This window comes from Crotalus tigris, unplaced genomic scaffold, assembly GCF_016545835.1.
Source record: "Crotalus tigris isolate CLP2741 ecotype Arizona unplaced genomic scaffold, ASM1654583v1 scf7180000024399.229188, whole genome shotgun sequence".
In the NCBI taxonomy this organism is placed as follows: Eukaryota; Metazoa; Chordata; class Lepidosauria; order Squamata; family Viperidae; genus Crotalus; species Crotalus tigris.
The window spans coordinates 183,803-210,999 of record NW_024100567.1 but is presented as its reverse complement, the minus strand read 5'-3'; the positions used below and the strand labels follow the sequence as shown (position 1 = coordinate 210,999).

Below are 27,197 nucleotides of genomic sequence, written 5' to 3'. Positions count from 1 at the left end.
TACATATCTGCAGTTTACCTCTAAGTTTCCATAAAACAAGCATTAATAATATATAGTAAAGTAGCTTCAATAAGTATGAGCATATTAACCTTTATCATTTTGGATATTTTTAGATTAATAGGCAGGGTGACTCAGAAGTGGATCACTCTATGACAGCCTTGTCTAACCCAGCACACCCCCAGCTAAAAATTCTGGGAATTGATTTCTCAATATATCCGGAGGACATCAGGTTGGAGAAAGGTGTTCTGAGATCAAATAGCACAAAAAACAGAATGGAGTAAATCAGGCAGTTTCTTCCAATTTCACATCACCTGAAATGAGAAATTGAAGGATGAGTCACTTTAGATGGCAACCATGCAATTAATCCAGATCAAAGTCATCTTTTGATATTAGCTTTCATAATTTTGAAACCATTCTATTCATTGGATGCTATAGCTTGCAAGTGGCTCATCATTGCTTTAAACAAAAACCTGTCAGGAAAATTATGGTAAAAGTCCCTTCTATCTATCCAAACATAGGTAAAATCCCCAAAATTGTAGGAATTAAGACAAATCTATCTGACATTCTCAGACAGATTTTCCTTGCAAAAAATTGTTGTCTGTTTGCCTTATTCACAGTGACCTTGATAATTTCTTTGGAACTGAGATGCTGTTTAGAAGTATCTTGGTGAAAAGTGTTATATTGGTGTTGTTTTTTGTTGCATATTTCATATTTCTAGATCCTACCTGAGAAAGCCCAATGAGGGGAAAATCCTTTGTCATGTTTTTCCTTAGGTTTTAAAGTGACCTGTGAGAAGCCAGACACCTTCTTTGACCCTGGAGAGAAGATTCTGCACCGAGAGCTCAACCCCTTTGCCACCTCTGGTGCAACACTACATTTCACTTTGGATAATTTCACCCAAATATATCCTCACTTTTATTAAATTAGCAAAAATGCAAATGAATAGTTTTGTGTAGGAGTAGTATAGACATCTTTTCGCAACTTGATATACCAAACAGTGAAGGACACACACTTTATAAGATTCTTTATGACCAAGGTTGTCCAACCATGCCAATGATCTTTTGTATGGATATTGATTGAGATGGCACTAATTCAAGCTGTTATTCTGGTTCTTACCTCAGAGGTCACACAGTTTTCATCAAAGGATACTTTTGTGGATGACAAGTAAGCTTCTGTAACCGTGATGTCCTCTAGTTCAGTGTTGAAATGTTCAGTTTCTTTAATGATGCTGTAGTTGAGAGCTACACTGTAGTTGGTAGGTTTCTCCAGCTGTTTCTGTTGGCACTTACAGAGTTTTTTGAAGGCTGCTCGGAATTTTTGGGACATGAGGTTATAAATAACAGGGTTGATGGCACTATTAAGATAAATGCAAATCCTACAGAATAGCAGGAACCAATGTTCTTGGAAAGGTTGAGACAGGAAGGAGTTAATGACCACCAAGGTCCTGTAGGGCATCCACAAGAAGGCAAATAGGATTACAACCACGGCCAGCATCTTTGTAACCTGTGGAAAGCGAATGGACATATCTGATGAGAAAAAATAAAATGACATAAACCTTTTCAATGATATAATGCAGAAACAGAGAACTTTTACTGTAGTTTACTGTACACAACTCCATCAATATGACCATCATTACACAAAGGGGAACAGATGGGAGTAAAGTCCTATAAAATAACATAATAACAGAGTTAGAAGGGATCCTGGGATCTTCTAGTCCAACTCCCTGCTCAAGCAGGAGACCCTGTACCATTTCAGACAAATGGCTTTCCAATCTCTTCTTAAAAATCTCTAGTAATGGAGCATCCAGAACTACTGAAGGCAAGTCAATCTACTGATTATTTTTTCTAACATTTCTCCTTAATTCTAGGTTGATTCTCTCTTTGATTAGTTTCCATCCATTTCTTCTTGTTCTTCCTTCAAGTACTTTGAAGAATAGACTGATCGCCTTTTCTTTGTGACAGCCCTTAAATATTGGGACATTGCTATCATGTTATTTAGGCACCCAGGAACCCATACAGATCTTTCAGTGTAGTGTCAGGTGATCTCTGTTCTTTTCACATGTTAAGAGCCATGATGGCATATTTTATTCAAGGGCTGTTTCTGGATGCTTTTTAAGAAAGTGTCATCTAAAATTTGTTAAAATAATCACCTGCTCAGGAAAAAAAAAATGGTGCAGTACCAATGGATGTGCAAATGAGATCTTTACTACAGCTACCATCAGCAAATCCAATGATGCCTCGTGATTCTAATTATGATACAGGGGTTTTGAGGAGAATGCAGGCCCATCTAGAGCCTTCTTCTTCTTCTTGTGCCATATCCGTTATCGTTGGTGATCATGTTGGCGATCCTGTTTTTATCAGCAGCTGCACGAAAAAGTGCTGCTGAGTTTTGTCCAAACCAGTCCCTTAGATTTTGAAGCCACAATGTTCTTCTTCTGCCTGGACCTCAGTCATCTCAATTCCTGAGTTTACTTGCTCCTTAGCAACAATTTACTCTTATCTGGATTTAATTTCAGTATATTATCTCTCATCCAGTCCATAATAGAGAATAATTTTCAGATCTACTGGGTGCATACCAATGTCTTCCCATGCCAAAGTAATAAATGAATACCCACCAGTGGGATTTTGTTTTGGTTGATGTTTAACAGAATAGGGGACAAGATAGAACCTTGTGCCATATCACGGGTCAACAGGAGCTGAGATGGACTTGAGAGATTCTTTAAGTTTTTATCTTTTCACAGTGAAGTCAGGGAACGTGTGATAAGCGTTAAACAATTCTCCCCTTTTCAAGAATGTAGTCTTCCAGCCCATTTTGAAATGTGAATTTTTAATGATTTTAATGAATATCAATATTTCATCAGGTGAACAATAGTATTGTGTCCATTGTTATTACCATTCTAGAACAAGTAATGCAAACCTTTTTCCAAAAGCACAGAGTCCTCCTGATTTTGGTTCACAGGGGTGTTTTATTAATCCAGCCCTGGTCACCTCTGGTGACTCAGACTTTTTTTTAAAAAAAGCCAATAGCTATAATTGCATATGAAATCTCAGGTTTCACCAGTCAGGGGGTACCAACCAATTTTAAGCAATTTAACCATCTTTGTGTTGACAGTAAATCCTCTGCTGAAGGATTCAGAGAATAAGTGAAAATTGTTTAATCTGATGGAGAACTCAGAGATCCTTGATCCTATTGCATTTAATTAAGAGTGCTCCATTTCATTAGGAAATAAGGATTATCCATTAATATAAGAATAATGTGAGGCTCTGTTAGTGCTATTACTAACAATAATGACAGAGAAGATAAAAAAGGATTGAAGGAATCTATCTTGGACAGAGAATTGCTCTCTAGTCTATGAAAATAAATGCCCCAAGTATTTACCATAAATGAAGTGTACACAGTCTGGGTGTGTGTGTGCAAGGGGCACTCAAGATAAAGGCAGATTGAAGACAGAAACAAAATTGATTTATATAATTCCAATTTCATTTCAAATAATGCAATTTCATTAATATGATGACTTATAGAGTAATTTTATTTTTCTGTTGCTGTAAGGAGATGGTAGGGGACGACATGCATGCTGATGAGGCTGGCTGGAGTAGAGAGGATGTGAGGACTAGTTTAAATCCAGATGGCCTTGCCTTCATTGTTTGATATGAATTACTAAACCAGCTGGATGAAGAGAAAGCTGGGCCAATTCCAAAAGTGAGAGATATAAAAAAAGTCACTTCCATAGTGAGATCAGCAGCATATAAATTTAATAAATAAATAAAGATACATGCTTGGCATTACAAGGCAGGATAGAAAGTCCTGCACATGTATTAGGGAACAAACTAAAGCGTACAATATCATCAAAAAGGTAAAAGAACTGAAATGGAAATGGGCTGGTCACATAGCAAGAAGAACTGATGGCAGATGGATCAAGGCAGTCATAGAATGTATCCCATTTGATAAAAAGCCTCCACGAAAGAGACCTAAAACAAGATGAATTGACAACATCAGCAAATATTGCTGGCCAAGTTGGCAAAAAAAAAAAAAAAAAGGCTCAGGACCATATTGGTTGGAAACATGAGGAACAGGCCTTCATCCCACAATGGGTAGACAATAGCTAAAATGAAATAATAGGGTAAAAGGCTGATGAGAAAACGGGACTAGGAGAAAATTTGGGATTGCTGTGCAGCTTGTAGCTGAAGGATATCTGGCAGAAATAATCTGTTCTTTCTTCCAGTTTGAGAAGTAAACCAGACTACCATGAGGAAGAAAATGGAATGGCGGAAGCATCTTATTACAGCCTTGCAAGTGAAATGGGGGAGAGGGGTATAGCTAAGTGGTTAAAGACACACAGAGCTTGTCAGCTGCCAACCCAGGTTTATGCTGCACAACACGAGGTGAACTCTCATTCCTAGCCCCAGCTCCTGCCCACCTAACAGTTCAAAAACATGCAAATATGAGTAGATAAATAAGCATCACTTCAGTGGGAAAGTAAGAGCATTCCATGTGCCTCAGCATGACCATGGAACTGTCTTCAGATAATACCTCAGCTTAGAAACAGAGATGAACATGCCCCCTGGAGTCTGGGGCAGGGGAACTTTATCTTTGGTCAAATAGAAGGGAGATTTGAAAGGAGTTGGGCTAGAAAGGGATAGAGATAGGCAAAGGTTACTGTAATCCCACCAGTTTATTATCTGAACATCCTGGGCTTCCATAAGCACAAAGTTATTCAAAGAGGCAAAGCCAGAAGTCATGTTCCATGAATAAATGTGGATATCCCTCCCTGTAAAACAGGACCAACATCTCTTTTGAATAGTTAGTTGTTCTCCTTATAAACTAGGCCAGGTAAAAGCATTTTCACAGTTCCCATGATCTTTGAGGAAGCTGGCAAAATCAAAACTATGTTCAAAATTACAATTAGCAAGCACTTTTGGAAGGGAACACCAAAAGGCAGCAGAAAGTCATAGGATGGCCACCTCTGACTTGATGTAGAAGAAGCCAAGGCACCAACAATGTTTAGAGAGCAGTTTACATCCCTATTAAATCCTAAAGGAAATAATTTGGGTTTAGAATCTTGGGGCTTAAGGCAAGAGTGCAACATAATACATATCATTCTGTATCCATTTAGTTGCTAGCCCAAGACAATATGATCCAGATTGGGACAACCATGCTGAGAGAGGGGGGGGGGGAAATAAATTACAGCAAAGAAAGCCGGTCACTACATAATGAGAGAGAATGCTTGTCAACCAACTCAAACAACAGTCTTTGTTTCATTTAAAAAGTTGAATATTCTCCAATATTCACATATGCCTGAGCAACATGCAAGGGAGAGAAACGAAAGGAAAGAAGAAAGAAAAAAAATCCTTAAGGATGGGCTCCAGTCCAAAAGCTTAGAAGAATACACCTCCAGTCTGGTCCTGGTGACCAACTCAGATTGGATCCTGCAACATTATCCTGGGACATGTATAAAATGTAAAAAAATGACAATAAAGGTTATCTTATCTTATTTGTCTTTGTTCGCTAATATTCTTTGTTTTAGATCTTTCCATTAGGGAACACCATTATTCTCATTGGTTTTAATATGTTTTAATATGTCTCATTTCTTCCTTCTCTTCCTTTGCATGGCAGAGCATAAATTACTCTTAATAAAGGAAATTGAAAACAAAATGAAGTGTTTTGAACTCATCTGTTTTAACCGTCATTCTAAATAATGATACCATCTATATAGGTTTGCAGCTTCATTAAAAGCTCTCTTTTATTCAATTATCAAGAGAGCTTTTTGACAAGAAAACATTTTGTTAGGGTGCTTGTTAAGAAAGCTCTTAATTGTTTAATTTAGGTCTGATACTTGAAAAGAGGGCTCTTTTTATAATTATATTTTTGTATTGTTAAGGGACCATCTTTATATTATAACCATCTTTAATCTTTAAAAATATTCCGATGAGCATAATATTTCTAATTAGCTAAGTGCTACAATTGCTACTCTGAATTATGATTTCCAAGAAAAAAGGCTTAATCCTCTTTACTAATGAAACAACTCAGCAGAAGACAAAGACTCTGCTGATTGAAGAATATTCTTGTTTGGATTGGCCACTTCTAAGGACTTTACAATATAAACTATGCACAGTTGGGATTTAAAAAAATTCTGGGTAAGTATCTCAATTGATCAGGAAGATGCTTGAAGTTTTGCAACACATGTTTTGTTTTTAACTATTGTGGAAAGAATTTAGACCAATGGTGCTACTGGCAGAAGCTTCTGGTCTGATGGTTCCCATACTCAGCTAGGCTAAAGCAATGCCCATCCCAAACAGATGCTTTATTGCTGGAAAAAGACACAACTTTCTCCAGGGTTGTCTGCAGAATGTAGATAAAACAGTCAAGACTGCATCCATAATAGTGTGATGATAGATTCATAGAGTTGGAAAGGACCTCAGAGGTCTTCTAGTTAAACCCCTGCTCAAGACAGGAGCCTTGTACCATCCCAGTCAAATGGTTGTCCAGACTATTCTTGAAAATCTCCAGTAATGATGTACCCACAATCCTGGGAGGTAAGGTATTCCACTGATTAATTGCTCTTGCTGTCAGAAAATTTCTCCTTATTTCTAGGTTGGCTTTCTCTTTGCAAGCTTTTCCCCATTCTTCTTGTCCTCTTTGGTGCCCTAGAGAATAAGTCAATCTCCTTTCTCTTGTGATAGCCTCTCAAGTACTGGAAGACACCTACCAAGTACCATCTATTCTATACCTATGCATTTAGTATTTCCTGAGTGCAGGACCTTACTTTTCTCACGACTGAACTGCATGTTGTTGGATAGGGCCCAGTACTCAAGTCTGTCAAGATCTTTCTGGAGCTGAGTCTGTCTTCTAAAATATTGGCTATTCTTCCCAGCTTTGCGCTGTTTACAAATATTTCACTCCTAAATGTGTGTACTTCAGCTCTCAGAATGCTTAGCCAGGGATGGGCTGTAATGAAGTTTACTGGGACTTGAAGTCCACATAACAGAAGAGTACCTTGCTTGAGGAATTCTGACTTTCAGCAATATAAGACATCTTTTTGATAACAAACTCAGCTGCTCCTCTGTTGAACAAAGAAGGCCCAGCAGCAGGAGAGATCCAAAAACAGAAATGCAAACAGTTTTTACAGAAAAATATATTTTTTAATGGGGGCAACAGTGCCAGAAATTATCTTCTTTCTATTTGCATTCTGTAGCTACTCTTTTTTCACAGAATAGACATGGAATGAAATTAATCTAGAAGAAGAGAAGGCTGAGGCAAAGAACTGGAATCGGGAATCACAAAAGAGAACAGGGCTGCCTTACTGAAGATTTGAACGGGATTATTCCATGCTGTAACAAGTTAACCCTTGATTATTAAGAATCACTTTTCTGGACAGCAACATAAAGCATGATATTTTCTTGGCCTGCAGTCTGCCAAAGGAGTTCTCTCATTTTATTATTAATAGTATTTCTGAAAAGAGGGCTTGAAGGTTTTAGAGGAAATTGATTGCGGCCACTTCAGGTGAACATAAAGCTTCCTGTGTTCTCTCTACACCTGACATGCAGCAAAACACACGTACCCAGGATATGTGATATGCAATTACATGGATCCTGATGCTGGGTAAAAAAAACCAGGCATTTCAGGTGCTTCTGGGGAACTTAAATGCCCTTTAGTTTTAATAACACTTTTCCAGTTCCAAACCAATTGGTTGTTATACCCAAGTCAAGAGGATGTATTTTGTCTATATTTCAAACTAATGTAAAGCCATTAGGTCTCCACCTTATTTTTCTTCCTTTTCTTCTCTGCCTTTTGAATTCTGGAGTAGCAAATCCACACTGTGTATCTGATGAGAACTGCTGATTATCCATTAATCCATTAGACTTGGAGATACTACCATTTTTGTTGGCCTACTTTGTATCTTATCATTTTGCTTCCCCAGCTGCTGAAAGAGAGAATTAACAAAGATTTTGGGACACCAAGACAATAGCAGATGCTTTGGTCCCCTGATAAAAATATTATGCATATATGTCTGCATGCATGTATTTATTTAATTGGTATCCCGCTGACATCAAATGACTCTTGGCATATATTGTGTTAGGTTGCAGGACTTCTTTACAAAAGACTTTCTTCTGTCTTGATTCCAGGTACTTGGCAACCAACCTGTGTTTACAATGTGCTTGCAACATCCTGAGATCGTGTGATCATCATTTGCAACCTTCCCAGCCAACTTCCGACAAGCAAAATCAATGAAGGAAGCTGGATTCACTTAACAACTGCATGATAACAGCAAAAAAGAGGATAAAATTGGGCACAGTCACATGATTTCTCCATTAATGACCACATCCCCATTGCGATTGTAAGTCGAGGACTACTTGTGTTGCAATGATATTTTATCTATGATGGACAGTTCTACGGTCCATCCAATTTTGGTCTCTGCTATTTTAAAACCTTTTAATTTGAACCTGCATAATTAAAACATTAAAAAAAAAAACCTCAGATAAAGCAACCAGATATATGAGCTTTTCTACTTCACTTTAAAAGGTGCAGAGTTGAGGCCATGCATGATTTGCAAAGCAGGAAAAAAATTCCATAATTTAATAGGCCTACCACTGAAAGAGTTCTGCTTTATATAATATAAATCTGAGCATCAGGGATATGGTTAGTCCATGATTTACAACAGTTTGTTTAGTTACCATTCAAAATTACAATAGCACTGAAAAAAGTGATTTATAACTGTTTTTCACACTTATGACCATTGCAGCATCCCCTTGGTTATGTGATCAAAATTTGGATGCTTGGAAACTGGCTCATATATTTGGCCTTTGCAGTATCCTGGGATCACATGATCACCTTGTATGACCTGCTGACAAGCAAAGCCAATGGGGAAGCCAGCTTCACTTAACCGTGTTACAAACTTAACAACTGCAGTGATTCACTTAACAACTGTGGCAAGAAAGATTGTAAAATGGGGCAAAGCTCACTTAACAACTGTCTCAATTAGCAACAGAAATTTTGGATTCAGTTGTGGTCGTAGGTTGAGGACTACTTGTACAATTTTAAAAATCAGCTGACTCAAACAGCCAAATCTATTAACTAGATGTATTAAAATTCTTGTTTCAAGATGAGGTAACTCTTTCTTCCTTGGATACTGTCCCCAGTCAATTTTTTAAAAAAGCATAACTAGATTATCTAACATTTCAAGTTGAGAAGAAGAAGAAAATGAAAGAAAGCCTGACCGTCACATCCATAATGTGTTCTTCTAGCCAGAAGTGATATGTAGTAGTGAGATAATAGACAGTTTTAGGGTTTTTTGTTGTTTTGTTTTGTTTTTGCAAAAAACCTGGAGCAGAATTTTGGGAAATTAAATATAAACATTATTAATGTTTATAGCAGAACCTACTGGCAGTATCAGTTGGAACAGATTGGACACATTTGGCTCTCTGGAGTTATGCTGGAGGACCAAAGACTAATGTAATCTTAATTATATGATGCAAGGAGTTTGGCACAGACTTCCAGAAACACAGGACAATACATCTTGGGGGGGGGGGAACCTAAGGGGGAAAAGGAATAGTTTCATAGGAATGCCATTATGAAACTTCAGTTAAGACTTCTTTCTCGCAATACAAAACTATAAATTTTGAAAAGGATGCCATTGATTTCAAAAGCTGTAATGAGATTACGTTCTCTGCTAAGAGCTTTCTTTTCTGGCAGGCGAAGATGCTTGAACTCATCTAGGTTCAAGTTGGGTAACGAAGAGAGGCACCTGAAAGGAATAGGTCTTAGTTCTATGTGAGAAGAATTAAGTAATGAATCGCCAAACAACAGCAAACACAGCTTGTGTCATGGATCTGCTCCCAGACCTCTCTCCAGACGTGATTTCAGAGGAGGAGGATGAGTTTGAGTTGGCAGAGGAAAGTGTGGAGCCGAATGTTGGTCAAGATCGGGGTTTGGAGAGTGCTAGTCTACCGGAGGAGCCTTAGCTGGGTCATTGGATGAGTGACAGGCTGAACAAGGTGAGCCACAGCTGCAGCGAGTTGGCCAGGAGGCTCCAAGTGAGGACCAGGAGCAGCTGCCACCTGTTAGCAATGAGGAAAAGGTGGAGTCCACACCTCATCCTGATCCAAGGACACGTAGAGCAGAGAGGAGACAGGCACGACACTGGTCAGCTAGATTACTCGCAAGGAGGCAACCTCGCCTCTCATGAAGGGCTGCACCTGCATCGTCTACGTAATGAGAATTTTAGTGTTGCTGGAGCAATGTGCCCAGTTCTGTGCCTTGTGCCTTGTATCCTGACTCTTTTGAGTCATTGATTGCTTTCCTGGACTATGTGTGTGCCCATTGGACTTGGTTACCCAGTGACTCTTGCATGCTGATCTCGGAATCAGGACCTGAGCAACGGGACTGCTTTCTGAGGACCCATTTGGGGGGATTTGAATGAACACATGTAGAAGTCTTGCCGTGTGTGTGTGTGTGTGTGTGTGTGTGTGTGTGTAGGGGGTGGAGCGGGGCAGCACAGTTTGGATGGAGAGCAAACATCCCTAACCTGGTACCCTCCAAATATTGGCAACAACAACTTCTGGGAGTAATCGTAGAGTTAGCAGTACAGCTAGCAATAAACTTATCATGTCTTTCATCTGAGAAACATACTGTATGTGGGGTTATCTCAGTTATTCAAACAATAACTCTGTAAGATCAAATTATGTGATTTGCATAAATTGGTGAAGTAGGGGCTACTCATGTCTTATCAACTAGATGTAGTCCTTGCATCACTATTTTAGAACCACTGGAGTCCTCACCTATTTTACAGTTAACATTCGGTGGCTTCCTGTCAGGTTTAAGGAGGAATCAGAATAAGATGCCCTTGCAATGTTTCATAAAGTTGAACATCCTTACTTACCAATGTTGTGGAAAAGGAGCACCTCGACTTTATCAATTTCCATAACACAACTCCATCTTCTTGTCACTATCTATCCATGGCCATGTCACTACCTAATCCATTGCAATCCTCGGCTCCAAACAGACAGAACTGCAGCCTCCAGCCTGTTACAAATTGCTTACTCATGGCATATATATCATATTAAAATCGCAGGGTTGAAAGATACAGGTGGTCCTCGGCTTATGACCACAACTGAGCCCAAAATTTCTGTTGCTAAGCAGGACAGTTGTTAAGTGAGTTTTTCCCATTTTACGACCTTTCTTGCCACTGTTGTTAAGTGAATCATTGCAAGTAGTAACATGGTTGTTAAGTGAATCTGGATTTCCCACTGACTTTATTTGTCAGAAGTCTGCAAAACATGATCACATGACCCGGGATACTGCAACTGTTAATAAATATGAGTCAGTTATCAAGCATCTGAATTTTGATCACGTGACCACGGAATGCTGCAATAGTCATAAGTGTAAAAATGGTCTTTTTTCAGTAGTGGCATTCAGCCAGTTCGCACTAGTTTGGCAGAACCGGTAGCTAAGGTTTTTTTGCCCAGGCCCAGAATGGACTTCTGGAAGCAGCATCCACACAGAGAACCGGTTTTTCACATATTTGAATCCCACCACTGCTGCAAAGAGTCATTAAACGAATCATTGTAAGTTGTGAACTACTGTACTTGTACCAAGGAGAACCAGAAAGAATAACCAAACTCTCATATTAGTAGAATTTTGAAGCAATATTGGGCTCTTTGAGTGTCACTCCTCGGCAGTTAACAATCAATTGTAGAGTGCCACAAGGCATGAAGGTTCCATGTAGACATTACTGAAAGAATTGTATTCCAATTCCTAAGTTTGTGAATTCCATAAATTAATCATGCATCCACTTAACGAATATCTTCTGTAATGGTTCGAAAACACACGGCCTGGCAGAGAGGATGGATCAAGCACAGAGCTAGCCCAGAGACACTGCACCACACAAAAGAGTTAGGAGCCCCCCCCCACACACACCGTGTTTTTTGGAGATTTGTTTAATTTTTCCCAGGGATAGGCTGCCTGGCTGTATTATAGACAGTACATAATAAATTAGTTTATAAAGTGAACTCTGGATGTGTGTGTGTAGTTGTTTGCACTTAACAGTAACCTAAATATGGTGCTAATCAATCCCATTTGGTCTGAGCAATATTTTTTGAAAAAAAAAGAGGAAAACCAGTACAATGAGCTATATTAATAATAAGCTATATATACAATAAGCTGTATACTTTGTTTTGTCATTTTGGTTTCTCTGATGCCTGTGTGTCTATATACATTTATCCAGGATTTATTGGTATAAAGATATATTGGGAAAATAATAATCCATGTTTATCGGGCATGCATTTTTCTTTAATAAAAACTTTGTGGCATATTTCTTTTGTCATTGTGATTCCATGAAACCTACCTATTTCAAACTGGAACCAGCCTTTGACAGAAGCTCAGTTGTGCCAGTTTTTTCTCTATCTGAATGTAGATGTCAAAGGCGGACATTCCAAAGGGCTAGTCCAGGGGTAGGCAACCTTGGCTCTTTTATGGCTCGTGGACTTCAACTTCCAGAATTCCTGAGCCAGCATGGAATTCTGGAAGTTAAAGTCCACGGGTCATAAAACAGCCAATGTTGCCTACCCTGGTCTAGTCTAATTTCAGGCTAAGACAAAAGCCTTTGATGTTATCCCAGGTGTGCACTCTAGATGTCATTTTTTTTTTATTAAAGAGTTTTATAAATTTTACAGAAAATAAAAGACAATACAAAAACAAAAAACAACATATACAAATAAAAACAAACATTACCCAACAAAACCCCCCTTCCCCCACCCCTACTCAAACCCCCCCTTCCCCCCCCAGGGCCTCCCAGAGCAGAATATAGGCTTAATTAAAAAAAGTTAAAAAAAAATTATATTTATAAAAAAAAGAATATAAAATAGAAAATATATATATATATAAAGTTAAAAATTATGAAAAAACTATATAGTATTTTTTTATATCAAATTTAAATTGTAGACTTCCGGTGGTTAAAGCGGTGGAAATGGCGGCTACTTTGTAGCCGTCCTCCTGAGATGGTGTCAGATCCGCGGAGCACAGCGTTCATCAGCTGGCCCGCGGCTCGCAATCCCCTTCCCGGGCGAAGGGAAGGGGTAGAGATCACATGAATAGAGGTAGAACCTCTTAACCCTCCCTGGATTTTTATTTTAGGGGGGTAGAAAGAGTGCTCCCTAGGAGTTCATTGCCTTCTCCGCCTCTCAGCTGTCTTTGTTTCTTTGGAAACAAAGCGAAACGCCGCTACCATCTCCGTATTTAAAGTAACCGTGAGTAATCTTAAACCGGACAGAACTGTTTAAAGGATTTTATTTATAGTTTAGTTTTATTTTATTTTTTTTTAGTTTATTTAGTTTATTTAGCATGTGTTGATTTTTTCTTATTTTTTGAGCTTTCCCTTTTTTTTTTTTTTTCCCGGGCGGAAAAGTGAGAGTGAAAGTAAAATGGCGTTTTGAAAGTTTTTTTTTCTTTTGAAAGACGGACTGGCTGAACTGTTGTTTAATACTGCTTTCCTTTTTAAGTTTTTCTTTATCTTTTGGGAGCTTTTAAATTGATTCCATTTTATCCTATTTTACCTTATTTTTAACTTTTGGACTATTTATTTTTTATTGGTATTTTTATGAAGAAAGAAAGATAATGGCTTCAAAACGACAACCAGCTACTACAGCTCCTAAGGTAACTTCTTCTCCTGCTACCTCTACTGTGCAACAACAACTTAAAATAATACCCTCAGTGCAGCAACCTAAAACTACTCCACCCTCACCTCCCCCATCTGGCACATCAGCACAAGACATTAAAGAAATAATGGTAAGTGCTGTGTCACAGTTTAGGGAGGAAATGAAGCAACTTTTGGAACAGAATAAATCTGAAAGCAAGGAAGAAATGAAGAAAGAGATGAAGGAGCTTTTAGAACAGAATAATACTATATTGAGGGATGATATACTTCTAGCTTTATCTGGAGTGGCCTCAGTGGTTGTGAAGCTGGACTCTAGAGTGGAGGAAATTGAAGAAACAGTAGAACTTTTGGACTATAAATTCCAAGATATGGAGAAAAAAGTGGAAACTTCACAAGATGATATTCTTATGTTCCAGTATAGACAGATGGAATATGCTTTGAGAATAAGGGGCCTGAAAGAAGATAAAACTCAAGATCTGATGGAAATGGTGATTAATGACTTGGCTGTTATTTTGAATATAGACAAAGATGAGTTACGTGGGGAAGTGGAAAGAATTTATAGAGTTAATTCTTGGATTGCAAAACAGAGGAATCTGCCTAGAGATGTGGTGATATATTTTGCTAAGAAGTCCTTGCGAAATCAGATTCTGCAAACTTTTTACAATAAAAGATTCCAGATTGCTGCTCAAGATATTATTATTTTAAAGGAAATTCCACCTAAAATTTTAAGAAGCAGAAAAGATTTTGCTTTTTTAGCAAATGAACTTAAAGCAAGACAAATGCCATTTAGATGGGAGATTCCGATGGGCATTGTTTTGAGCCATGCGGGGACACGTTATAGACTTAATACAGTTGCTAAAGCTAAGGAATTTTATAAAACGGTCCTGGGTGCAGGCTCACCTTTGCCCATGATGCACAAAGTCCTGAGTGATAAAGAGATGGAACAGAAATCTGAAGATTCAGGTGCGATGACTGCTGGACAGGTGGTATGGATGTCTCAAGCAGAGGTTAAAGAACAGAGAATGACCCATGCAGCACACAAACGTAAAGAAAAAGAACAACAGAAAAAAGAAAAAGAAATCAAAGAATCTACTCAGCAAATTGTTTCAGTGCCGGTGGGAGGAGCAAGACCCAAAAGCTCTGCAACATATTCTTCAGTAGCAGAATTTGAGGGGATCTTCTCCAGGCTTAAGGCCAAGGGAGATGGCAAAGCTCCTGACCTGGAATGTTAATGGATTAAATATTCCTCAAAAGAGAAAAAAAATCTACCATTATTTGAAACAACACAACAATGATGTTATTTGTTTGCAAGAAACTCATATTACATCTAAAGACCAAAAATACTTAAACAATCCTCGTTTGGGATCTCATTTTGTATCTCCCGCCCCTGGGAAAAAAGGGGGTGTGGTAATTTATGTTAAACAGAACTTATCTGCTACCCTGTTAGAATCAGATCCTCATGGAAGATATGTTATGCTTGAACTTGGTTTATATGGCAAGAAAATTCTTATTGTGGGGTTGTATGCACCAAACCAGCAACAGGAGCAATTCTATAGGTTGCTACATCAGAAAATAACTTTGTTGGATTATAGATCTGTGATTATAATGGGAGACTGGAATGGTGTCTTAGACATACAAAAGGACAAAAAAGGCTCTTCTACCTTTGTTAAACAGGCTAAACTACCTAAAGCCTTCTTTGACATGAAAGAAGATTGGGAATTGAGGGACTATTGGCGTGAACGTAATCAAGAAGAAAGGGACTTTACCTTCTTCTCAGATAGACACCAATCTCTTTCAAGAATTGATTTCTTTTTGATTACAACAGACTTATACAACAGGGTGAAGAATGTAAAAATTTTTCCTAGGACATTGTCTGACCATAGTCCAGTATGGATGGAACTGTTTGCTGAGAAAGAAGACAGGAGATCCTGGAGGGTGAATGAGAATTTATTCAAACAAGAAAAAAATGTTCATAAATTAAAGGAATGTTTAAAGGAATATTTTGCTTTAAATATGAATAAGGGAACATCAATGTCAATGGTGTGGGATGCAAGTAAAGCTTTTATGCGCGGTATTTTGATAAAAATGAATAACTTGCATAGACAGAAACAGACTCAGAAACGTAAAGATTTAGAAGAGGAGATTAAATTAAAAGAGAAACTTTTGATTTCAAATCCTTTAGACGAAAAGGTGAAAGGAGCTTTAAAACTGTTAAAAACACAATTTAACATGTTGATGGCTGATCAAGCTGCAACCAATTTATTATTTATGAAACAAAATATATTTTGTAATGCTAATAAACCAGGGAGATGGCTGGCTTATCAGTTAAGAAAGAAACAGAAACAGAGGAATATAGATAAAATAAATTATAATGGTAAATTGGTTTATCAGAAAGAATTGATTAAGAAATCCTTTTTAGAATACTATCAAAAATTATATAAGAGTGCCAATATTCAAACTACAGATATAAACAATTATTTAGGTAAAGTTAACTTTCCTAAATTAACAGAAGATCAGGAAAAAGAGATTAATGGCTTAATTACTAAAGAAGAAATTGTTACAGCTATTAAACAATTGAAATTGGGCAAAGCGCCGGGTACGGATGGGTTGACATCTATCTATTACAAAACTTTAGTAGAAGAGATGACTCAACCATTGTGTGAATTGTTTAATAACTTATTACAGGGTTTAGAGATCCCTCCATCTTGGCGTAATGCATTTATATCATTGATTCCAAAAGATAATCAAGATCTTACATTGCCTAAAAATTACAGGCCTATATCTCTTTTAAACGTGGATTATAAAATCTTTGCAAAAATTTTAGCTAATAGGTTTATGGGGATCTTGCAGCAGTTTATACATAAGGATCAATCGGGTTTTATAACTGGAAGGTATATGAAAAATAATGTTAGACAAATTATTAACTTATTAGAGTATCTAGAAAAGAATAACCAAGTCTCTGCAGGCCTGATATTTTTGGATGCTGAAAAAGCCTTTGACCAAGTGAATTGGCAGTTTATGTTATGTTTAATTAAGGAGATGAATTTTGGACAAAATATATTACAAGTATTATCTAATATATATCAAAAACAGACTGCTCAACTTATTGTAAATGGGGGTTTGTCAGAGGCTTTTGTAATAGAAAAAGGAACAAGACAGGGATGCCCGTTATCTCCGTTATTGTTTGTTTTAACATTGGAAATTTTGTTGATTAAAATTCGGGAGTCTCAAGAAATAAAAGGAATAGAAATTAATAAAAAAGAATATAAATTAAGAGCCTTTGCAGATGACTTGGTTGTTACTCTGTCTCAACCTACCTGTTCGGTGGTAAAATTATTACAATTGATTCAACAATATGGATGTGTTTCTGGTTTTAAAATTAATAATAATAAGACCAAAATATTAGCTAAAAATATGACTAATGGTGATAAACAGGTTTTAGTTAACTTAACAGATTTTGAAATTGTTGATAAGGTAAAATATTTGGGGGTCACATTATCTGCTTCTAATGCAAAACTGTATAAAAATAATTATGAAAAGCTGTGGATGGAGGTACAGAAGGATTTAAAAAACTGGAACAATCTACAGTTATCCCTTATGGGTAGAATTGCAGTTATCAAAATGAATGTCCTGCCAAAGTTTATTTTTTTGTTTCAAATGTTACCTATTTTAAAGAATGAACGTAATTTAGATGAATGGCAAAAAGGTATTAATAAATTTGTTTGGGCAGGGAAAAAACCAAGGGTGAAACTTAAAATAATGCAAGATTTTCGTGAGAGAGGAGGACTCAAGGTACCAAATATGAAATTGTATTATGATGCTGTAGTATTAACATTGATCAGCGACTGGGTGAATTTAACAAATATAGAAATACTTCATTTGGAAGGTTGGGACTTACTTTTTGGATGGCATGCCTATTTAATATTTAATAAAAAAGTGGATTGGGTTTTTAAGTCTCATATTATAAGAATCTCTTTGCTTAGAGTGTGGAGAAAGTATTATAAAAGTGACTTCAAAATACCATTATGGGCTATACCTCGGCATGCCATAGAAGGCATAAGGAAAGGGGTTAATATGGATATGGTCTCTTATGCACAGTTACTTAGATGGGATGGCCAAGATTGGCAGTTAAAATCTTTGGAAGAATTAACGCATGAAAATTTAACTTATTCATGGTTCCAATACAGACAAATAGTGGACAGATGGAAGATGGATTGTAAAATGGGCTGGCTTAGAGAAGATGAAGCTCTTTTAAAACAAGTAAGAGATCAAAGGCCAACCCATATTAAGAGAGTTTATGGGGTTTTAGTGGAATTGGACTCAGAACCTGAATTAGTTAAAGATTGTATGATTAAATGGGCACAGAATATTGGTGAAACGATTTCAATGGATACCTGGGAACTTATTTGGATAAGAAATGTTAAATTCACACAAGCGCAAAATTTAAGAGAGAATTTTTATAAGATGTTTTATAGATGGCACCTTGATCCAAAGAAAATGTCTATTATGTACCCTAATCTGCAGCCGAAATGCTGGAGATGTGGACATTTGGATGCTACTTATTATCATACTTGGTGGACGTGTAAGCATATAAAAGCTTTTTGGATTAAGATATGGTGGAATATCCAAAGAATTTTTAAACGGAGGGTAAAATTTACTCCGCAATTATTTTTACTAGGTATTGTTACTGATTGTGATGCCAAGGAGGTTATATTGATGTTAAATTTGATTACAGCTGCTAGGCTGTTAATAGGGCAATATTGGAAGAAGGAATCCTTGCCTACTTTGCAAGAGTGGTTTCACAAAGTTTCGTATCTGGCAGAAATGGCAAAGATTTCGGCTTTTTTAAAGGAGCAATCTCAAGAGAAATTTTTTGCAGTATGGGAAAAATGGATAAATTTCATACAATATAATTTGGATATGGAAAAATACCATTTAGCTTTTTTATAACTTGTAATGATTGTTTTTTCCTTCTTTCTTTTTTCCTTTTTTCTTTACGTATTATTACATATATATTTTTTTTATATATATGTTTTATTTTTCGTCTACTTTTTTCTTTTTTCTTTCTCTCTCTCTTTTCTTTTCCCTTTTTTTTCTTTCTTTCTTTTTTAGTATATATTATTCATTTTAAAGCTTATGTTATGCATATTATTATTATATATATTATTATATATATTATTATTATGACCTTTATTATTTTTATTAATTATCTTATAAATTGTAAACGTTATTTTTTAAAATTTGTTAAATAATCCTATATTCAGTTCTGGGAAGTCGGGGGGGAGGGTGGGGTGGTTTGGGAGGGGGGGGGATGTTTATTTGTAAAATTTTTGAAAAATTTCAATAAAAAAAAAAATTTAAATTGTATGAATTTTATCCATTTATCCCAAACAGCAAGAAATTTCTCTTGCGTTTGACCCTTTAAGAAAGCCGAAATCTTTGCCATTTCCGCCAAATGAGACACTTTAAGAAACCATTCCTGCAATGTAGGCAAAGATTCCTTCTTCCAATATTGTCCTACTAACAGCCTCGCGGCTGTAATCAACTCTAGATGTCATTTGACACAACAAAGCGGGAGACACCAAGTACACCAAAGAAGGTCAGAGGTAACAGCCACCCAAACCCTCAGAATGAACCATCCATTCAACTATGCAAACACAGAAATAATTGATCATGAAAGGGCAGAAGAGCCAAAGAATTCCTGTAAACTTGCTACTCAAATAAAAATACATCAATAGATCGATAGAAATAGATGTGATCCACCTCTTAGTCAAATGCCTGATTCAAACCATATGCAGCAGACTGACAAGACAAAATATCTACTTTAGTTTTGATCCCCCTAAGTTAAAATTTGATTTAATTTTAATGAATTTAATTTTATCTTAGGGAGTTAAAAATTAAAGTATGTACATTGTGCCCAGTTTAATGGTATAAGGTCTCCTGCTTGAGCAAGGGCTAGACTAGAAGACCTCCAAGGTCTGTTTTTCTGCTAACTCCATACTGAATGTAAAACAAGAGTTTTTATTGCACATCATCTCTAGCTGACAAAGAACATATACAATATTTCTCCATATATTTTTGTTAACACTCTGTTTTTAGCAAAACTATTTCTTTTCTCCTCCAGTTTTTTCCTTTATCTAAGAATTATATAAAACTATAATGGTATTGACAAAGATATATTGAATTTATGATTTGTGCTGGATCCCTATACCACTCTTAAATTACCATCATGAAGCTTAGATAAGTCCATTCTAAAGTTGTAACGAATCTAGTAGGATTGTAACATCTAAAATTCTCAGACGTCATAAACTGAAATTCTAAATACCTCACTCAACCTTCCTTCTTTCCAAACTCTCCAGCACCCAAAACTAAATCTTTCTCTTTCATCTCCCTCCCCTCCCCCAGCACCACACACTCTTCAAAGGGACCAGGCATAAGCACTGGAATCCCCCCACTCTAGCCCCCCAGGTCTAATTACCAAATCTTGCAAAAAAACTCATGATCCATGCAATAACCTAAGTCTGAAGGCTAGCAGCTTCACTCCCAAGTCATCCCAGACTGGCAAGGAAATCCACCAAAATGGCTGTTTTACCATATGGCCACTTGAACAGCAGTTACAAGACACAAGGCAGTGGATTCACTGCCTTCCTCCTGTTCCCATTGCTAAAATTGGCTGACCACCTGGGCCCTCAGCTATACTGGGAACTCCAAGCAGTCACCTTGTAAGGGAAAGGGGCAGCAGAGAAATTTAAACAACAACAATAATAATAATATCAACAAAAAATCAGGATCCAACAGCCATTGCCATTTCCTCATCCTGTACCAGCAATGTGTCTTTACATTCTCTTTGCTAGCAATCCCATGAAGGGGGGGGGCAAGTTGTCCAGAGACCATTCCACATTACTTGCCAGTTGAAGCAAGGACAACAGATCTGTAGCTTCTCAAACCACAGTCCGCTCAACACAGATCTGCAATTACAGGATCATTTATCCAATGCAGTTCCACTCAGCACCCCACTCAGTTCCACTCAGGAAAGCATTCATGCTAGCGTCCAGTTTTTGACCCACTGCCACCATGCCAGTTGTTTTCACCTCTGTTGTTGTTGCTGCTACCACTGCTCATTCCATCCCTCCTGCTAGCTCAGGCAACTGGCATCAACACCACTGGCATCAACATCAAACCAACAAGGACCACCAAATACCTCCACACATCATCCACAGCATCCTCGAATGTCTGACCAAAACAAGCCTATCAAGCAGGCATCTACCTTGGTGCTCTGATGGAGAAAAAAAATGGTAGGCTTCCTGCACTATTTTCTCAATCTACCCAGACAACTTCAGTATTAAGAAGTTAAGAAGAACCCTGCTGGATCAGGCTAAAAGCATCCTCTCACATAGCATTCTCACAGAGTGACCAACGAGCTGCATTTAGAACCGTGCAAGGTATCATTTCCACTGTTATTCCCTAATAGCTGGTCTTGAGGTCCTATTGTCTTAAATTCCATCATCCAATTTTACAGACCTTGATTATCTTGTCTTCCATGAATTTGTCAAGACCCTCTTCCAATTTTCTACACTGGGGATCAACACCATCATTATAGCTGGTAGAGACTTATCCATAGTTTAGTTTTGTATTGTGTCAAACAAGTTCCTCCCTTTATCATCTCTAGAGCCTCCCTGAATTTAATGACAGTGGAGGTCTCCTCCTTTTCTAAAATTGTGAGAGAGGGAGAAAGACATCTCTTTATCTGCATTTTCCATATTTTAATGTTTTATTTTTTAATTTATTTAAAATGTGTATTATCTACTTATTATCCAGAGTTCTTTTGGTGGGTTATAAGCCATACAGTAAGTATGGCTTAAATTAAAGCAATAAAGCAAGTCAAGCAGATATGTTAGAACTGAGAATAATAATTATAATAGCATTGATATTGAGTCTTGATTATGGATATTAAATTTGTGATGCCAGAGTGAAAAATCAGTGACTTTTCATGTGGTATTAAGAGTCTGATAATATCCTATTCAGTCTGTTCTTCACTTCCAAATTCTATTCAGAGTTTGAAGGAGGGGTGTACACTGAGTACAAATTGGAAGGCTTTCTTCACCACTTGAATGCACAGATGAAGTGCCTTCATACAGTCATTCAAGATGACTATTTATTCATAGTGGAGAAGGACAATGATCTATACTTGATGCTAAACAAATTCCCATATGCTTCTCTTCAGTCTACTATCAGCCTGAACAAGACTGAAGTGCTTTACTAGTCCATGCAAAACAACAAGCCCACAGAACCAAAAACCACTGCTGGTGACACCCAACTGACAAATGAAAATAGCTTCAAATACTTGGGAAACATCATCATCTCAAGAGATGAGATTTTGGCAAAGAAATCAGCAAGGCCAGCCAGGTACTGGGGCAGTTGCATACTAGAATGCTGAATCAACCTGACGTCTGCATGTCCACAAAGCTGAAAGTCTATACAATTGTGGCTGTCCCTTACCTTCTCTATAGATCTGAGTCCTGGACTCTATACCAAAGGGATATCCAACATTTGGAGAAATGTCACATATACACTTTCTGCTCCATTCTCGGCATTTGCTGACAAAACTGTATCTCCAACCTGGAAGTCTTGGATCAGTTCATCAGCACTGAATCCCAGAAGAGCCCAGATGAAGTGGGTTGGATTTGTCGTCAGAATGGATGACTACTGTAAGCCTCACCAGTTGCTCTATAGTGTAATGGAATCTGAGAACAGACCTTGAAATCAACCACACAACAACTATACAGATGCTGTGAAAGAAACCTATGCCACTGTGACATCCAGCCAAGGGAACTAGATGCTGCAGCTGCTGACACAACCTGTTGGCAAGCCCTGTGCTATGAAGCCTCCACTGGCTTTGAAGATAGATACTGCCAAAAATGATAGACAACCATGAATGTAATCTCAGAATAATAGCCAGAGTTACTACAACAATGGACGTTCAGTGCCCCCATTGTGCAAGACTCAGCACTTCCAGTTTGGGATTGCAGGGCCACCTCTGTGTCCATAGATGAACTGCACAACAATATGTCTTCTTCAAACTCAAAGGACTACCATATGTATTGAATTGGGCTCAAGTCCTGAGACTGCACCCATGAAGGTTTATTGTATTTTTGCTTATCATAGAGATATTTGATGTTGTAGCAATTCTTTTTTATCTTCTTAGAGAGCTAGAAAGCTCTAGGCATTGCAATGCCTCAATCCCACAGAGCAAGTCTCATCATTTTGCATTTCACAACTGTTTAAATAATTATGATATGATAATCTTACTAGATATAACTTAAAGGTGCTGCATGCTGAGATATCACTAAGCTTATTACTGAATACAATTGCAAACCCAAAGGACTCAAAGGGAATGCATGTTACATTTGGAACTCATTAGAAAAAGAACACCACCATTCTTCAAATATACTAACAGGGCTGAAATTACTCCAGAAATCTTTAAAAAAAAAAAACCAGGGCATAAATTCTGCAAATCCCCCTCACTCCATTGTTCATCCTCAACTTCTGTCACTCAAATAAAATGGTCTGGTTCACACATTGCATAAAGTAACTGGTATTTTTTTTAATGTAGTTTATAAAATAAACAATGATTATCTGGGTTCATACAACATACTAAACCGTAAACCCATAGTTTACAGCTGATACTTAGCAATATACTAAGCTAAAAACCATGAAACACATCAAAATGGTGGTAAATGCATTGGTAATTATTTCAATGGACTCTGTAGAGGACTATTTTTGGATATAGTCCAGGATTTCACTTCCTATAAAAATTCAACAGCCAGGTTCATTTATGGAAAGTGTCAAAGGGACTTTATTACACTTATGCAAGTAGCATTATGTCAGCTGCCCATTTGTTTCCGGACAAAATACAAAAGTTATTATTCTTAAAGCCTTAAATATCTTGGGTCTAGATTATTGAAGAAAAATTATTCCCTCTTAACTGAAATCATTTAGGGAAAGTCAACTGCAATGCTTCATGAGCTGAATTGGGATCAACCAGTTAGCAGCTTCTAATCTCTAGAATGTATTCCCAGTTGAAATTATGGTGCTGATATTGACTTTTAACAACTCTTTAGTCACCATACTTTGGGCAGTCTTAATTTGTTGATAGTTTATTTTTTTTTTCTAATATCAATTCTGGCTTTATATTTTTAGAACATAAATATTTTGATTGTTAGTGACATATTTATTGTTATATAAATAACCAAATAAATTAAGGAAGCTTTGTATGATGTACGAATGCAGATATAGCATCTTTGAATATGGAGGCCTCATTTTGTTTGTACTTTCCATCCAGAAGACTCTTGCTACAGATGGAACCTATAATTTTCCCAAACCATTTGGAGGGCAGTTTTCTTACCTGTCTTCTTGAAGCCACAGCACTGTTGAAGGTCTTGTTGGTTGATTTGGTTTTGCTCGAGGGAGCCAAATTATTCTTCCATGTTGCTGAGCTTTCCTTAGAGTCAGATGAAATGGGGTTCAGAAACAAAATCCTAGCAATCAACCCATAGAGGATAGTTGCTAAGACCATGGGCATGACATAGAATATCCCAAAGTCCATCATATAGATTGGAGAGTAGTAACTCCGAGACACTTTATACCCACAAGACACTACTGTAGCTTCTTTGTAGACTTCCCTGTTTAGATCCAGTAAGAAAAACCAGAGCATGCAATAGATAGAGGTGAACGCCCAGACAAAAATAATGATTTTTTTGGCTCTGGAGAAAGTGCATAGAAACTGAGCTTTGATGGGATGGCAAATGGCAATGTACCTCTCAATAGTGAAGGCAGTAATAGAGCAAGAAGAAGCATTGATACCAAGATATTGGAGGTAAGTAATGCAGAGACATCCAATGTAGCCATAAACCCAGAAGCCATAAATGCTTTCAGTAATGTTGGGTAGTCCAGCAGCCACAAGGACCATGAGATCCGCTACTGCAAGGCTGACCAGATAGCAATTAGTTGGGGTCCTCATGTGCTTTGTCCTAAGTACCACCAGTACTACCATGATGTTGCCCACAATGCCTAGCCCACAAATAAGGAGAACCAAAAAGATAGTGACCACTTGGTATTCAGTAGTGACCACTTCCAGATTTGGCAGAAGTTCTGTCTCATTCTGTCCATTGCCTGTATTGTTCTCCATTGTTGCCTGGCTGCTTCTGGTCAGCACATTTTCTCATTGCCTTCCTAGGGGGAAAAAAATAATCACAGGGAGTCTAATGTGAGGTGAAATTCCTGTCTGGAGGCTTTACATCACACATATATTAAACCCTTAGCTTCCAACAGTGCATTGACCCATTTCCCAAAACGTATGAACAGATCTGACTACCTTACAGGATGGTCCCTCTCTCCATCTCATTAATCAGCTAGATTTGGGGGTTCGTTTTGGTAAACAATTATGTTAGAATACAACTCAAATGATTTTTTTTTCTCCTCTGCCAAGTGGGTTGTGAAAGAGAGGAAAGCTATAAGAATTTGTCCTTCTCACCATTCACAGACATTCCCTGGCAGAGATGAATGACAAAAGATCTGGAGGCAGGTCATCCACACTCATGCCCCACTGCCAGTCTTGAAAGGAGGAGAACAGATTTCGAAATTGTGTTTGGGAAAAATTCCCCACTTCAATGGGGGAAAGCAGAAATGCATGCCTTACCTTTTTCAGCTTTATTTATGGCTGAACACAAGGGTTTAACAACCTAGCTTAAGAACCATTTGGCATAGCTTTGGGGACCAACAAGTTGATGAAAAGGAGATTTGCATCAAGACAATTAGAGCTGCATGCCTTGATTATCCCAGTTTAGTTGTTGTGTTGATCAATTCTGGCTGATAGACAGAGGAGATTATTCCCTTAGAGACACATCACATTTATTAACCTACATAGGAATCTATACTGCAGGGCGGGGGAAACATTAAAGCAGTTCCATTTCCCTCTCCTGTTCTTGGATGTAATATGCTAGGCAAAACTTACCTTCAGCTTCAGTCGAGTTCTTTGAAATGAGCATGTTTTGCCTGAATAGAGGGCACAAGCTCCGTCTCAACTTTGAGCAGCCAGAGAAAACCTTCTTCCCTCAGCAAATGGGCTGGAGTAGATCAATCTGTGACGGTGAGTTCAAGCTTCACGGCATCGGCGTCCTCCAAGCCCTCCTGAAACGGAGCCTCTCCAAGCAGCAAAGCTGTCAAATCACAAAATTGCCTATTAATGAGGGCAGCCACAAACAGTGCTCCTTGTACACAGCTTTATTTTCCTCATGGAAGGAAAACAAACCATCCAGTTTTAACTCAAGATGACTGTTTAAAATAAAGCAATAAACCTACACAGATACAGCCAGTCGTCTAGGCTAGTTCTTCCAGAAGTAAGTGCTAATGGGGAAATCCAGGCAGACATACATGTCAGGTTTGCTCTCATATGAATCTATATCTGAATGGTATACCTCTAAGCTCTTTTTCTCCCTTTCGCTGTTCTGTGTTCCTGCGCTGAATTTCCACATTTTGACATAAATGAGAAAAAGGATGAGGCTAGCTTCCAAACTGGTGCATCTCTGTATATATGTGGGCGTGTTTCTGCATCTAATAGGTATATATGTATATGAAAAGCCCTTTTGTACCCTTATATATTATATTGAAATTAAATTATAGTGTGATGCTCTATATTTGGAGTACTGAATTTGAAAGATAAAAATCATTTTTGAAATTCAGTTGTCTTTTTGATGTTTTTCTGTCTCTTGCCTCAATTGCAGTGATTGGGGAAATAATAACTGGTAAGGTAGCATTGATTTCTTAACAAAGCAGGAGCACATTGTTGTTCAAAAGAACAATCTTTTAAACATTTTTTTTTTTACAAAATGGTACTTTATTTTGGTTTTAACTTTCTATCATTAGGTAAGTATGTAAGAACCAGATTTGCTAACAATATTGATTGCACCACATACATAAATGCCCCAGGAAAATAATCACATTCAATCAAACTACACATGTGTAATGAAATATCCAACCCACAATCTGAATCTAGCATTGGATTCAGACTGTGAATTAATCTACTGTCTGTCTATCTGTCTGCCTGCCTGTGTCTCTCTGTCTTTCTGTCTGTCTGTGTCTATGTATGTATGTATGTATGTATGTATGTATGTATGTATGTATGTATCTATCTATCTATCTATCTATCTATCTATCTATCTATCTATCTCTATCTTTCTATCTATCTATCATCTATATATCCATCTATCTATCCATCTATCTCTTCTGTTTGTCGGTCTGTCGGTCTATTTGTATAAAGGCATGACTTAATCCCATTGATGTTGATAGCTGAATCTATTATGGTATGCTGAAAAAGAAGTACATGCAGTTGACATAAGTCAGAGACTCTCAAATATGGCCCACAGATTACTGCAGCTTCCCTACCTGCATAGATCAGAACAGTCACTATATCAGTTTGTTTCCTCCATGCACCAACAATACGTTGTTAGACTGGGTGAGGTAAAGGGGAAAGGGAAAGGTACAGGGGTTG

General features: G+C 37.6%; 1 protein-coding gene across 1 annotated transcript; it reads right to left on the bottom strand.

Moving 5' to 3' along the window:
* Nucleotides 1-187: 187 nt before the first annotated feature.
* Nucleotides 188-24,836, bottom strand: TRHR (thyrotropin releasing hormone receptor). Its single transcript, XM_039329530.1, has 3 exons — nucleotides 24,054-24,836; nucleotides 1,117-1,503; nucleotides 188-311 (listed from the first exon to the last, which is right to left on the bottom strand). The coding sequence occupies exons 1-3, from the start codon at nucleotides 24,834-24,836 to the stop codon at nucleotides 303-305; spliced, it is 1,179 nt and encodes a 392-aa protein (XP_039185464.1). The 3' UTR covers nucleotides 188-302.
* Nucleotides 24,837-27,197: the final 2,361 nt, after the last annotated feature.

Coding starts and splice junctions, on each gene's coding strand:
- TRHR (XM_039329530.1), bottom strand. CDS start 24,836: ATGGAGAACAATACAGGCAATGGACAGAATGAGACAGAACTTCTGCCA. Junction 1,504..24,053: donor CTGTGGCTTCAAGAAGACAG/GTAAGAAAACTG, acceptor CGCTTTCCACAG/GTTACAAAGATGCTGGCCGT.